General features: G+C 38.4%; 1 protein-coding gene across 3 annotated transcripts in view; it reads left to right on the forward strand.

The window, feature by feature from the left end:
- Positions 1–4,467: 4,467 nt before the first annotated feature.
- Positions 4,468–14,137, forward strand: part of BTLA (B and T lymphocyte associated) — a 36,302-nt gene continuing 26,632 nt past the window's right edge. For 2 of the 3 annotated variants that reach the window (XM_005548165.5, XM_074033463.1), the window contains exons 1-2: positions 4,468–4,519; positions 4,614–4,813. In XM_005548165.5, coding sequence (XP_005548222.3) covers positions 4,726–4,813 — 88 coding nt within the window. In that variant the 5' untranslated portion in view covers positions 4,468–4,519; positions 4,614–4,725. Of the gene's footprint in view, positions 4,814–14,137 lie in introns of all 3 variants that reach the window. The other variant, XM_005548167.5, reaches the window with a different exon arrangement.

The following is a 14,137-nucleotide window of genomic DNA, read 5'->3' on the forward strand; positions in this document are numbered from 1 at the left end:
CAGGGCACCCTGGCTATTGACCAGTGGCTACCTATGTTTCTTGTATTCCCTTTTCTGAATAGGAACGTATGTGTGTCCCTAAAAACTGAAAATTAGTCATATTGACATTTTCCCCCTTAGCTTAAAGCAGCTTTCTAACAGGGACCATTGATGCACCATGGCCTAGAAAACATCTTTGCAGAAACTTACGTGACTGTCTTCTTCCGTTTGTGCTGGTATGACAATATACCTTAAACAGTAATTCTTGTTTCTTCCTTTGTTTTTAAAGACAGGGTCTCGCTCTGTCACCCAGACTAGAGAGCAGTGGCACAATCATAGCTCACTATAAAAGCTGGGTAGTTTAGAAAGAACAGAAATATATTTCTCACAGTTCCGGAGAGTGGGAGGTCCAAGATCGAGGCTCCAGCAGACACAGTGTCTGGCGAGGGTTGCTCTCTGCTTCCAGAATGGTGCCTTCTTACTGCCTCCTGACAGCAAGGTGGAAGGGAGCAAAAAGGGATGAATGCTGTGTCCTCACATGGTAGAAGAGATGGAAGTGCAGGCAGTTCTCTGAAGCTTTTTTTAGAGACAGGGTCTTACTCCCTTTCCCAGGCTGGAGTGCAGTGGTATGATCATAACTCATTGTAGCCTTGAACTCCTGGGCTCAAATGATCCTCCTGCCTTAGTGTCCCAAGTAGCTGGGCCTACAGGCATATACCACCATATCCAGCTAAGTTTTGAAGTTTCTTGTAGGTACAGGGGTTTTACTATGTTGCCCAGGCTAGTTTTGAACTTCTGGCCTCAAGCAATCTTCCTGACTTGGTCTTACAAAGTTTGGGATTACAGATGTGAGCCACAGCACCCAGCCTGAAGCCTCTTTCATAAGGACATTAATTCCATTCATGAGGGCAGAGCCCTCATGACCTAATCACATTCCAAAAGTCCCTATCTCTTAATGCCATCACTTTAGGGGTTAAGTTCTAACATAGGAATTTCAAGGAGACACCCACACTCAAACCATAAAAGTTTTTATCAAAATGAGCTAAATATTATTCAGTTGGAATTGATTACTGTTATATAAGAATTCGAACTATGAATACTATATTATTTCTTCATTTGGGGAGACCAATTGTCCTAAAAGTGAGGCTTCCTCACTTTATTATGTTTTATTATTGCAAATAATACTTCACTCAACAATCAAACATTGCTTATGAAATTTTTTTAAACACTATCATGGAAACGTTGGGTGCATATAAATTGATTTTTAGTTCGTAAGACATGGAACCATGAGACACTACATATAGACCTAAGACTCCTTTGCAAATGTTTTTGTAATTTGGACCAGCTTTAAGCTACACCATTCCTCTGCTAATCAAAGCTTTATTATGGCATTTACTTTAGAGTCTTGATCTCTATGCAACAATGACTCCCATTAGCAAGCAGATATTTTCAACTTGTTCCACCATCATTACATTTTGGCTCATTAATACAGGGTTTCTTGGTTCCAGAATGATTATAGTTGCAATTTACTGATTACTTTGCATGTGTCACCTCAGTTAACCAACAAAACAGATAGGTATTGTTACTATGTTTTATAGAACTGGAAATTGAAATGTGGAGCAGATTTGGTTCTCTGGAAGCAGACACAGATAGATTAGGGATCAACAACTGTGAAAGGAAGGGATCAGAGGAAGAAACTGTGATGTAGGCCTAATATGCCCTTGGCAACTCAGTTGGGAGTTCTGGATCAAGTATTGCCCATCAGCTTGCCGTGTCAGTTCAAAATGGCCAGCAATCTGTACACTTTCCCTGCTCCATCATTGGATGCAAGCTGTCATGGGAAAGCATGACCTTGGTCAAGGTGTGTCTCAACTGAGGAGACCTGGGAGAAGTTTACAGCTGAAGGTACTCTGCCTATTGCATTCCCCCCATCTAAGAGCAAAGATATCCTTGAAGGGGGATCTGAGAAGTGCATTTCTGTGTCTACTACAGACTCTAAGAACATAGGAAATCTATTAAAGTTTCTATAGCTAGTAAGTGACAAAGCTTTGATACCACATATGTGATTCAAAAGCTTATGTCCCCTGCCAACTCATAATTGATTTCTAACTATTCCTTCAAATCAGTATATCAAAATCATCTTTGGAGCTTTCTAAAAATAGGGATATCTGTCCTTCACCTTGTGAGATTCTGATTCAATGGAAATGAATAGGATTAAAAAATTCCACCCATTTTATAAAAAGTGCCCAGGCTGAGTATAAAGTATAGTAATGTACAGAAACTATTGCTCACAATAACATTAGTGAAAAAATGGCACCAAATTGAAAAATGTCAAAGGTTTTAAATTGCTGGACTACATTTACAGTAAAGCTATGGAATGTTTTGGGGGGATGTTAAAAAATCAGAACCAAGATTCATCTCTTTGGGGTTGTCTAACATCAGGGGCAAGACTTTTCCGGGATCCTGTGTCATGTTTTATGATTGCTGGTTCTCTGATTACCTGAGGGAAAAATATTGCAGAAAGTATAGCTGCTTCATCATTCATGAAATCAACCGAGTCTGTAAGTGAACTGAAAAATTTACCCTCCAAGTAGTTCCTGAGATGTTTGTAAGGAGAATTTGAAGATACCAAATTCTATTTCCTTTTTGTCTTTCAACATAAAACTCATTAGAGGTTCATGTCTTTAAAATTGTTGCAATTTGTAATGCAATCGCTTTCAAGAATGTAATAAACTCTTTAAATTTGCAAATATACATGAAAATTATAATTTTGGAATCAAACAATACATAATTATGATGGGATTACAAAAGTTATAAGCTTAAGGCAAGATTGACTTATTACTGAGATAATAAATTACTGAGTCTGGCTTCTTTCCATTTTTTTTTTCTTTTTGTCTTTACTAGAACAAAGACAGGAGTGAGATTCTGAGGCAGCGTTTTATCTACAGTGGAACACTCAGGACTCTACCTGCAGAAGGATAAAGAGCTAGGCGTGCTAATAAAAGCAAGAAAATATATACATCTTTTAAAAATACATTAGATGCTACATAAGATTTTTTCTAAATTTTGTCTAACTAGCATGGACTTTTTTGTATGAAAAATACTTAAAATAGTGACATAACAGTTTCAAGCTGAGATAAAGTTAATATGTTCTCTCTCTGATTTGGGCTTACGTAACCCATAAGCCATAAGGTTGTGGCTTTTGACCTCTGGGCCATTTTAAAGGGACAATGAGCCTTGCTTCAGCTGCCTCAAGAAGTTTTTACTCTACTCTGAACACGGGAAAAGGAAGGAGATGTGTAAATACTGCATAAATATTTCCCAGGATGTTTATTTAATAACAGAAATTCCAAAAGGCTGTGTGTAGCCTCTCTGTATTATACTCTATTATAGGACCAACACTAAAGGTGGATGTAAGGAAGTTGTAGTACTGGTTGAATGAGTTCTTTAAAATCAGCAATAACAACTCATTCATCATTCATCTCCAAACATAGCACATTGTCTATTTGAATCAATAAATATTGATAACTGTTTTTTTTAATTTTAATTTACCCTTGGCAACTCAATCGGGAGCTTTGAATCAAGTATTGCCCATCAGCTTCCCGGGTCTCGCCAAAATGGCCAGCAATCTATATATACTTTCCTTGCTTTTAAAACTTTCCTTGTACTTAAAAACACTGAAGTTTGGCCTTGGAAGAAAATCATCAGTCTCTGAGAAAAAACTTATATAATCGATTTCTGTCAATGATCACAAATGCCACAAATCTAGATCTCTTATTTGGAGTCTCAAATGGCAGGTGAATTTGATTAGCTCCTATGACTATAAGCTAAGCTAATTATTACAAGTGGTTGTGGAGAAAACAGTCCTATGGTGGCCTGTGGTATCTGATCTTGAACTTTTCCATTTCTTTCTTTACTGTTTCTATTCTACTTCATCAAGACAACTGCATGAAGAATGTTTAAAATGGAAATTTCCTTTAATTGATATTCAAGATCTCCTTTAGATTAGAACTTTATTATCTAGAGAGAACATGTAGCCAATATTAATGATGATCTTGTTCCATTGATATGTATCCACAAATTAAAGACGGCTGCTCTTCCTTCTTCTGTTGAGGAAGTGCTTCCTGTCACTCATTTTCTCCATAACCTCAGATAAATCTTCACTGGTTTAATGACAATAAGCAGTCTTATCTTACTGTGACATGTACAGGAAAAACAAGAAACCTAAAATCTTTTACATAAAAGAAGTTTCATAATCACAAGCTATCACAAAGGGGAAAATGTATGCTTACCATTGATAGTTTTACCATAAATTTCCTGACCTTAATTTGATTAAAATCTCAACTTAAAGACTGTAACAATATAGATTTCTTTAAAGTTTAATCGCTCATTTCACTGAACGTAGAGTGCAGGAAAAACCTCAAGCTGGGGCAAAAATGTGGTAGAGCGGAAGGAGAAGTTAAGGACTGAGCTGCTTTGCAGAGCAGAGTGTTTGAAAGTGAACAGCCAACCTGACAAGAAGCAAAAACCACAGGACAGAGTACCACATCATCTTTCTGTTCACTTTGTTTCACAAAATCATCCAGGTTCTTCCTACTCTCCTCTCTTACCACCTCTCTCTTCTTTTTTTTTAGTTATTTCACAGATGCCACTGGGGTAGGTAAACTGACCCAACTCTGCAGCATTCAGAAGACAAAGCAAAGCCTTCTACTTGAGCAGTTTTTCCATCCCTGATATGTGCAGGAAATGAAGACATTGCCTGCCATGCTTGGAAGTGGGCGATTATTTTGGGTCGTCTTCCTAATCCCTTATCTGGACATCTGGAACATCCATGGTAAGGCACCTGCTTAGGTTATTTCTGGTTTTATTTCTCAGGGGGTCTTGGAGGCAACATTTTCCCTTGCTGAACTTAGTACAGTGTAATGTTTATACTAAGTGGGTAATCGTAGATGAAACCAAGCAGTTACATTTGCTTACCGAAGACATCGTAGAGCGTAAACCAAATTAGAACATAGTTTTCGTCTATCTAAATCATAGGCATTTCATCCATAGTTTGACTGACTTTCTTAAAAAACAGCTTGATGGCAAGAAAAGAGAACTGAGTAGATGTTATAAATAGTTAAGTATGAATCTATCACTACTTTTTGCAAAAATGCTCTGGCTGCCATACTGGTGATGAATAGATAGCTCGTTTTTTCCAAACTGAGTGCAGTAGAGTGTTGCAGTGCTCAGTTGGGTAGGAGAGTTGTTGGATAATTGGGGTTATACATATCTTCATGGTTACTTTCAAATAATACTGTCTCTAAATAAAATCTCTATACTTGCTTCGTTGGGGTGTATGCCATGAGAATACCAGTTGAGAAAATGCTACAAAATATAGGAGCAGAACCTTTCGTTATTGCTTCTGTTTTGTTGAAAGGGAATGGTTCCTACTTGGTTGTCAACTGAACACAGAAAATAAGTTGGATTCTGCAAAGATGACATTTAGCCACCCCTGCAAAGACTTTATACAGGCAAAAAAAAAAAAAAGATAATTTCTTCTTTGTTGTAAAGTCGCTTGCTACCTTATATTGACACAGGATCCCACATATTATCAAGAGGAAAAGCCTATGAGTGGCTCATCAGAACCTTCTGATTTTTCAGGTTTTATTTTTTTATCTTTTTTGAGACAGAGTTTTGCTCTCGTTACCCAGGCTGGAGTGCAATGGCGTGATCTCGGCTCACTGTAGCTTCTGCCTCCTGGGTTCAATCAATTCTTCTGCCTCCCGGGTTCAATTGATTCTCCTGCCTCAGCCTCCCAAGTAGCTGGGATTACAGGCGTCTGCCACCACGCCCAGCTAATTTTTGTATTTTTAGTAGAGATGTTGGATAATTGGGATTATCCAACATCTGTCCTACCCAACTGAGCACTGCAAAACTCTACTGCACTCAGTTTGGAAAGAACGAGCTAGCTATTCATCACCAGTGTGGCAGCCAGAGCATTTTCACAAGAAGTAGTGATAGATTTGTACTTAACTACTTATAACATCTACTCAGTTCTCTTTTCTTGCCATCAAGCTGTTTTTTAAGAAAGTCAGCCAAGCTATGGATACAATGCATGTTGGGCAGGCTGGTCTGGAACTCCTGACCTCAAGTGATCCATCTGCCTCAGACTCCGAAAGTGCTGGAATTACAGGCATGAGCCACCATGCCCGGCGATTTTTCAGGTTTTAAATATTCTGTCTTATTATTCCCTACAAGCACATATTTATCAGTTTGGCTACTGCAATTTTAAATTAGAAAATCTGACCACTGAGGTTCTATGGAAAGTCCATCTATAATTTTAAACTGTGTAGTTTGGAATTTGTCTCTATGATGCCAGGATGCCATACAACCAAGTACGAAGTGAAAAAGTCCTGAGTTACTTAAGCATCTTTATGTTTGTAAGTATCTAGTATTAAGTCGACTAGGTGCTTAGATGGTTGACAATTTCCCACCTTCCATCAGATGCCTACAGTCACATAGCCACAACTGGAGTCAAATATTATTCAATAGAATTCTTCCCCATTTGAAGGACACATAAACTACTCTATGAAATTAAGAGCACTGAGTTTCAGTGCTAAACCACATTGATGGTGGGATATGACATTTATTTCTCCTAATGTGCAACCTAGAGTTTGCAAAAGTGAACTTGGGTGTTAGAACTGGGTTAATTTACTGGCTCCGCCATATGGCATTGATTAAGTCTCTTATCTTTAGTTTCCTCACTTGAACAATGGAGATAATAATCATACCTAAATTATGGGGCTGCTGTGAAGACTGTAAATGCAATAATATGGGTAAAGTGCCTAGCATAGTAAGTGCACATATTTAAAACTCAATAAATGTTAGTGGTATTTTTCCTAAATTATTTTCACCAAGCAACTTCCATGTTATTAAATGAGAATTATGTTTTAACATTATTATTTAAAATAGTTGAGTTTTTAAAGTTAAAAATAAAATAAATAAGTACAATATGTTTTGCAATATATTTAGCCCAAAATATAGTGAATCAAATTATTCAGAAAATGTAATACTGCTGGGAGCCATGGCTCTAGCCTGTAGTCTCAGCACTTTGGGAAGCCAAGATAGGCAGATCACCTGAGGTCATGAGTTTAAGACCAGACTGGTCAACATGGTGAAACCCTGTCTCTACTGAAAATACAAACATTAGCTGGGCATGGTGGGAGGTGCCTGTAGTCCCAGCTGCTCAGGAGGCCGAGACAGGAAAATAGCTTGAACCCAGGAGGTGGAGGTTGCAGTGAGCTGAGATCACACCGCTGCACTCAAACAAAAAAGGGAAAGACTTGAGTGAAGTGCTGGTCAGATATATACCAGTTGATATAATTGCAGCATCAGTTGCATTAAATTAAAGCTATAGGTTAAGAGAAGGAACATTTGGTGCAATTTGTTCTCCCAGGCAGAGCTGGCGGCTCCATTTCTTAAAACCACATTAACTACCTTATATCTTGGGGATTTCCCGTGATTTACTTAATTGCTGAGTTCTTTACAGTAACACATTTTCGAAGTGTTTCAAGATAGCCTTTGAAGATTTTTCCCCCTACTTCAAAGCCATGTGAGATCCGTGTCCTTGTTCCTAGGAGTGAGGCTGCATCTATAATAAGGCTGGAAAAAATGTAATGTTCTCTACAAGCTTCCTGTTTAAGATCCTTATTTATTACAAAAGTATGCTTGCTTAGTTTTTGTGTTTCTCCAAAAAATTAGAGAAACTTGCCCCTCAGTGTGTGGCATACAATTTCTGTTCTGATAGAAGTAATAAAAATGTCAACACCTTCCCTTCATGGGCAGATCATGCTGGTAAGAACTAGACTTCAAACGCAAGTGTCTCTGTCCATTGTCTGCCCTATCGTCCTGGACCATTTGTCTGAGGCGACCCTAGACCGTAGTTCAGTTGAGGATCAACCAAGGATTCCACCTTTAGTCAGGCAGGAACACTGCAGTTAATGTCTGAGTATCGCCTAGCACCGTATAGGATCCAGAATAAAGGCAATTGGAGCTCTTTGATTGATTACTGGTTATTGTGATTTTTTGAAAAAGCAATCCTAGTCTGGTTCAGTAAGGGAAGGACACCTGTATTCTGGCTCTTTCAAGAATACAGTGGTCAGGTCTATGTCTCCATTTTGATCTGGTTTGTGTCATATTTACCCTTTATTATGACGGTCCAGTATGGTTTATGGACCAGCTTTTAAACACCATATTCCACATCCCACACAGATTGTTTTGCTCTACCACAAACTGGCCATATCTTTGGGTCAAAAAAAATCATTCCTTGAAGTTCAGGTTTTGTAGCACAGTATCTTTATAAGGCATATTTCTATGACTTCAGCTATTTGTTCCTGCTGAAATGTACATATGGTGGAATGCTAGTGATAGAGCTCTGTCTTCTGCCAAGTGCCTATGTATTATTACAATAATACCTGCCACATATTAAATAAATGTTTAGGAATGTGTTCTGTGGTTATAGGACTTCTTGAATTAAAGCATGAAAAGATTAACCTTGTGCTGATTGCAACCTTGAATATACTTTGCTATCACAGAGAAGTTTTTAAATTTCTTGCTTCCTCTGTCCTACTACCAAAGTTTCCTCTATTGTAAAGTTGAGGTCAAAAGCTATTTATCTTGCCTCATTGGGACTTTCCTACTTAATTTCCATTATTTGTGAGTTTCATCTTTATGTAGAGTCCAGAATTGTTGAAAGAAAAATATTTATAGGCATTTGTAATCAGGTCCAAAAAATAATCCTTTTCTTTGTTCCTTGGAGAAGCTGTGTGGTATAGTGGCTAAGATCAGGGACTCTAGAGCCAGACTGCCTGGATTAGTATCCTATGTCTGCCATTTAATGGTTTTGTGACTATAAAATCTCTGGTTTTCAGTTTTCTCATCTAAAAAAATGGGAGAATAATCTTATAATGTTGTTGTGACTATTAAGTAAATTAATTCTGTAAAACACTTAGAATAGTGCATGGTATGCCATTAAGTGCTGTGCATTATTTAGCTAATTTTTTTTATTTTAGTCCAACATTTCATTAATTTAATAGTCCTGTTAAAGTAACATTGGGTGGCAATTGGGAATCAACCACAAATAAAATTTTGGAGTTGACAAAAGTCTTCTATAAATTACTCTTGATATTATTATCTACTCTTTTTTTTTTTCTTTATTTCTTCTAAAAAAGGAAAACAGTATACACGTGCAGATCATGCAGGTTTGTTACATAGGTATATGTGTGCCATGGGGGTTTGCTTAACCTATTGACCCATCCTCTAAGTTCCCTCTCCTCTCCCCACACCCCCCATTAGGCTCTGGTTTATGTTATTCCCCTCTTTGTGTCCATATATTCTCATTGTTCAACTCCCACTTATAAGTGAAAACATACAGTGTTTGGTTTTCTGTTTCTGTGTTAGTTTGCTGAGGATGATGGCTTCCAGCTCCATCCATGTCCCTGCAAAGGGCACGATCTCATTCTTTTTTATGGCTGCATAGTATTCCATAGTGTATATGTACCACATTTTCTTTTTCCAGTCTATCATTGATGGGCATTTGGGTTGGTTCCATGTCTTTGCTATTGTAAATAGTGCTGCAATAAACATACATGTGCATGTGTCTTTATAGTAGCATGATTCATATTCCTTTGGGTATATACCCAGTAATGGGATTGCTGGATCAAATGGTATTTCTGGTTATAGATTGAGGAATCACCATACTGTCTTCCACAATGGTTGAACTAATTTACACTCCCTCCAACAGTGTAAAAGCATTCCTATTTCTCCACAGCCTTGCCAGCATCTATTGTTTCCTGACTTTTTAATAATCGCCATTCAGACTGGTGTGAGATGTTATCTCTTTGTGGTTTTGGTTTGCATTTCTCTGATGATTAGTGATGTTGAAATTTATTCTTACGTTTGTTGGCTGCATAAATGTCTTCTTTTGAGAAGTGTCTGTTTAGGCCTGGAGTGGTGGCTCATGCCTGTAATCCCAGCACTTTGGGAGGCTGAGGAGGGCGGATCATTTGAGGTCAGGAGTTCAAGACCAGTCTGGCCAACATGGTGAAACCCTGTCTCTACTAAAAATACAAAAATTAGCTGGCCATGGTGGAATATGCTTGTAAGACCAGCTACTTGGAAGACTGAGGCAGAATTGCTTGAATCCAGCAGACAGAAGTTGCAGTGAGTCAGGTTGCACCACTGCACTCCAGCTGGGTGACAGAGTGAGACTCTGTCTCCAAAAAAAAGAGAGAGAAGTGTCTGTTCATATCCTTTGCGCACTTTTTGGTGGGGTTGTTTGTTTTTTTCTTGTACATTTATTTAAGTTCCTTGTAAATTCTGGATATTAGGCCTTTTTCAGACGGGTAGATTGCAAAAATTTTCTCCCATCTTGTAGGTTGCCTTTTTGCTCTGATGATAGTTTCTTTTGCTGTGCAGAAGTTCTTCAGTTTGTTGCAACTGCTTTTGGCATTTTTGTCATGAAGACTTTGTGACAAAAATGCCAAAAGCATTATCTACTCTTGTCCTTGTCACCAAGAAATGCTAATAGTGTTTGAGAATCATGCAGCTTGAGTTGTATTGTGTCAGTGAATTGTATCATATGTGATTTGTTTCACTTTTCTAATATTTTCCATTCTCTTACCTCAAAATAAGCTCAATATTTTGTACCTTTCTGGTATACTCTCGTGGTTATGGACCTGATTTACGTGTTTATCTTGATGGAAGAAGTGCCTTGTGTGCATGTGTCTGTGTGTATGCATGCAGAGGTGTCATTTTTAGTATGCTCAGAATCTAAACATATACAATTTGAGATTCACTTAGAACAGAGTCCAGAGGAGTGTTAGATCAGTCCCAGGAAAACATCAAGTTTAGCCGGCAGAGCTCTTCAGTTTCTCTTTTCTGCCTTCTTGATAACCATGTTCATCTTATAAGTACAACCTAGAACTCACACACATCACAAATGGCCTATTATCCAATAAGCTGGCTACAAGGGAGGCTGGGGCATTGAGATTTTCATCTGCGGGGTTATGGCCCCACTTCATTTTCATCTATAATATTAGAAGATGAGAATTAATACTGGAAGACATTTAGCAGATTCTGTCCACATAAGTATTGTTTACTATTTTCAAGGGCTTTGAAAATGCCAATGAATCTCAGTGCGATGTCTGTGGAGAGATATGAGGAAGTATCTGGGAAGAAAGTAGAGATTGACTTTCCCTTTCCATTCACAATACATAAGCCACACTTAATCTGAACATCACAGGTAACCATCCTTCCACTGAAGTCAGTATTTAGAAATACTCATGTTGGTTTCTGATCAAATGCCAGAGGTGCTCACAGATGCTACTGTCAACAGCTTCTCAGGTATGCTCTCTGCATTTGCTGCCCTGTGTTTCTTCCTCAAGTCCCTGTGATCAAGGTGGAAAACTTAGCCTATCTGAAGGACAGGGCCTGTGTGTAACAGGCAATCAAAGGCTTTCTGGACCAGAGCTATTCTCTACATAGTCAACATAAATCATTGTTCTTTAGGACTCATTAAGTTGACTAAAAGCTTTTACTATTCAAGAGCAATAATTACATGTTGACCAACTAAAACCACCAGAAACTCATCCTTGTTACTTAGAGTAGACAGGGCTCTAAGGGGTGCAATGTATGTGAATCTTCTGGCCTAGAGAAGCAAAGTCAGTGACCAATAGGGTAGAACTGCAAGGGGACATTTGTGACTCGGCAGAGATGTAATGAAGAAATCCTGAAAGCAAGCTTAGAAAATTATCAAAGGACAGGCCGGGCGCGGTGGCTCAAGCCTGTAATCCCAGCACTTTGGGAGGCCGAGACGGGCGGATCACGAGGTTGGGAGATCGAGACCATCCTGGTTAACACGGTGAAACCCCGTCTCTACTAAAAAATACAAAAAACTAGCCGGGCGAGGTGGCGGGCGCCTGTAGTCCCAGCTACTCGGGAGGCTGAGGCAGGAGAATGGCGTGAACCCGGGAGGCGGAGCTTGCAGTGAGCTGAGATCCGGCCACTGCACTCCAGCCTGGGTGACAGAGCGAGACTCCGTCTCAAAAAAAAAAAAGAAAATTATCAAAGGACAAAGTTGTTTTCAATTTTCTAGTTTTGACCAAGGCAAGCCTTGCTGGTTAATATATGTCTGTAGAATTTCTTCTCCCACATAAAAGAAGATCATGCTTATATTGGATGTGCTGCCTTTCTTCTCTCTATTATCTATATTTTTTTGCCTGGTGTATATACCAGTTATTATGCACCGCTGCTGATCCCTAGAATGGTTGTTGGGAATAATTTTTCACAGCAGAGCCTTCTGTGTTTCCATCTTGTCTTTACCACTCAGGCTTTACACCTCTGGACAATGACTCAACTTCTGTGTGACTTCCCTAAATTCATCCTATCAGAAAACAATAATATCTGGTACTTACTCTTGTTGTTAGGTGCCAAGCATAGTGCTAAGAATATTTCCTATGTGTTCCCATTTACTTTTACAACAGTCCTGCTGGATAAGAGCTTGTGCTTTGGAGTTAGCCAGGCCTGGGTTAAAGTCCTAGTCTTGACTCTTCCTCCCACCAGTTGGTGACCTTGGGCAAGTGGCTTATATTCTCTAATACCCAGTTTCCTCAACTTAAAAATAAAGGCCATAGTAGCAATTCCCTCATAAAATCATTGTGAGGGTCAAATGAAACAATACATGTTTGGTATCTAAAAGTGCCTACCTCATAATAAGAACTTTGAAAATATTAGTCATATGCTTTTTTTCCTCCTGTTAAGATAGATCTAGGTTGGTTCTACAGCTCATAGATAATGTGAGGTGGCGTGTGCTTGTGGGCAAGTGGCAAAGAACATGTAGCAGTGATTCTAGAGGTGATCTCCTAAATGTAACTTAAACTTTCCATTGGACATCTGACCTCATGACCTCTAAAGATCTCTTCTTGTTCTACTCTTAAATATCTCAAAGAGAGGAAATGACACGGGGACTTTGTAAGCTTTGCTAGATGCCGGAAAAAGCAATGACAAATACTAAAATGACTGAGTTTAGACAAAACAAGTTCAGAATTATTTCAAACATGAGAAAATCAAGAGATATATGGCTTAAAGTCTTCAGTTGCTCAATACAACTGCATTGAAGAGATCAGTCTTCAAATTTACTTTCCAAATAGTCATACTACACTAACAATGAGGTGTTCTAACTGTAGAAGAAATTACTTTAAAGTGTGCTAATGCCATATGAAAGTACACTTAAAGAAAAGTTTCATATATGAATATAAGAAGATATATTTTTGTAAGAAGGGGATTTTAAAGAGGAAATAATAATAAAGGATGATTGTGAAAATGCTCTCAATTTTCTTGTTTCATGGTTCTTTGTTTTTGTTTTTAATAATGGGCATAAATGTAGACTTAGGCCCTGTGTATTCTTGGCATTAATACTTTCCAGTTCCATTTTTGTGAAGGAAATTTTACATTGTGTGTGTGTGTGTGTACACAGGGAGAGAATGGCTCTTCTTGTCTAAAGACCAGTATCAGGTAATATCCACAGAGAATAAGTTAAATCTGCTATTGCATACTACATCCTTGTCTGTGATCTGTATTGTCTGTGATCTGTATCTTTAGTGTTGTTTTTCAGGTGAGACGTATGTAAATACACTTTCATTTTACACAAGGGACTGAGGGTCAGTCAGTTTTCACCGTACTCATGAGAACAATCACAGGGTTTTCCTTAAAGTAACAATAGTCATTTTTACAATAGAAGCTCTGATTTTAACATATGTGCGTGTGCATCATACTTATTTAATTTTCTCCAGGTATTCCTAGTACTTCTGAGAATATCTGACTTATGGAGTGGGTTTATTTACCATAGAGTTAAAGTAATACCTTTAATAGACATTACATAATACATTAAATGAATACTTTCTGTATGAGGTGGAACTCCCCCACCCTAGCCTCATGTCACCACATTTCTGATTTTGTGAGTGTATGTCAGCTAGTTTATGATGGGAAAGTATGCTATCTGGGTTTTCTGATGTCGTGCATGTGATTTCCCAAGGTGCGCAAGTCAATGTCCTCCCAAGATCTTTGAAGTATGGTTCCATGGCTGCTATTGCTGTGTGTGGATTTGCCCCGACTGTGT

The sequence above is a fragment of the Macaca fascicularis genome, chromosome 2 (assembly GCF_037993035.2).
Source record: "Macaca fascicularis isolate 582-1 chromosome 2, T2T-MFA8v1.1".
NCBI classification, from domain to species: Eukaryota; Metazoa; Chordata; class Mammalia; order Primates; family Cercopithecidae; genus Macaca; species Macaca fascicularis.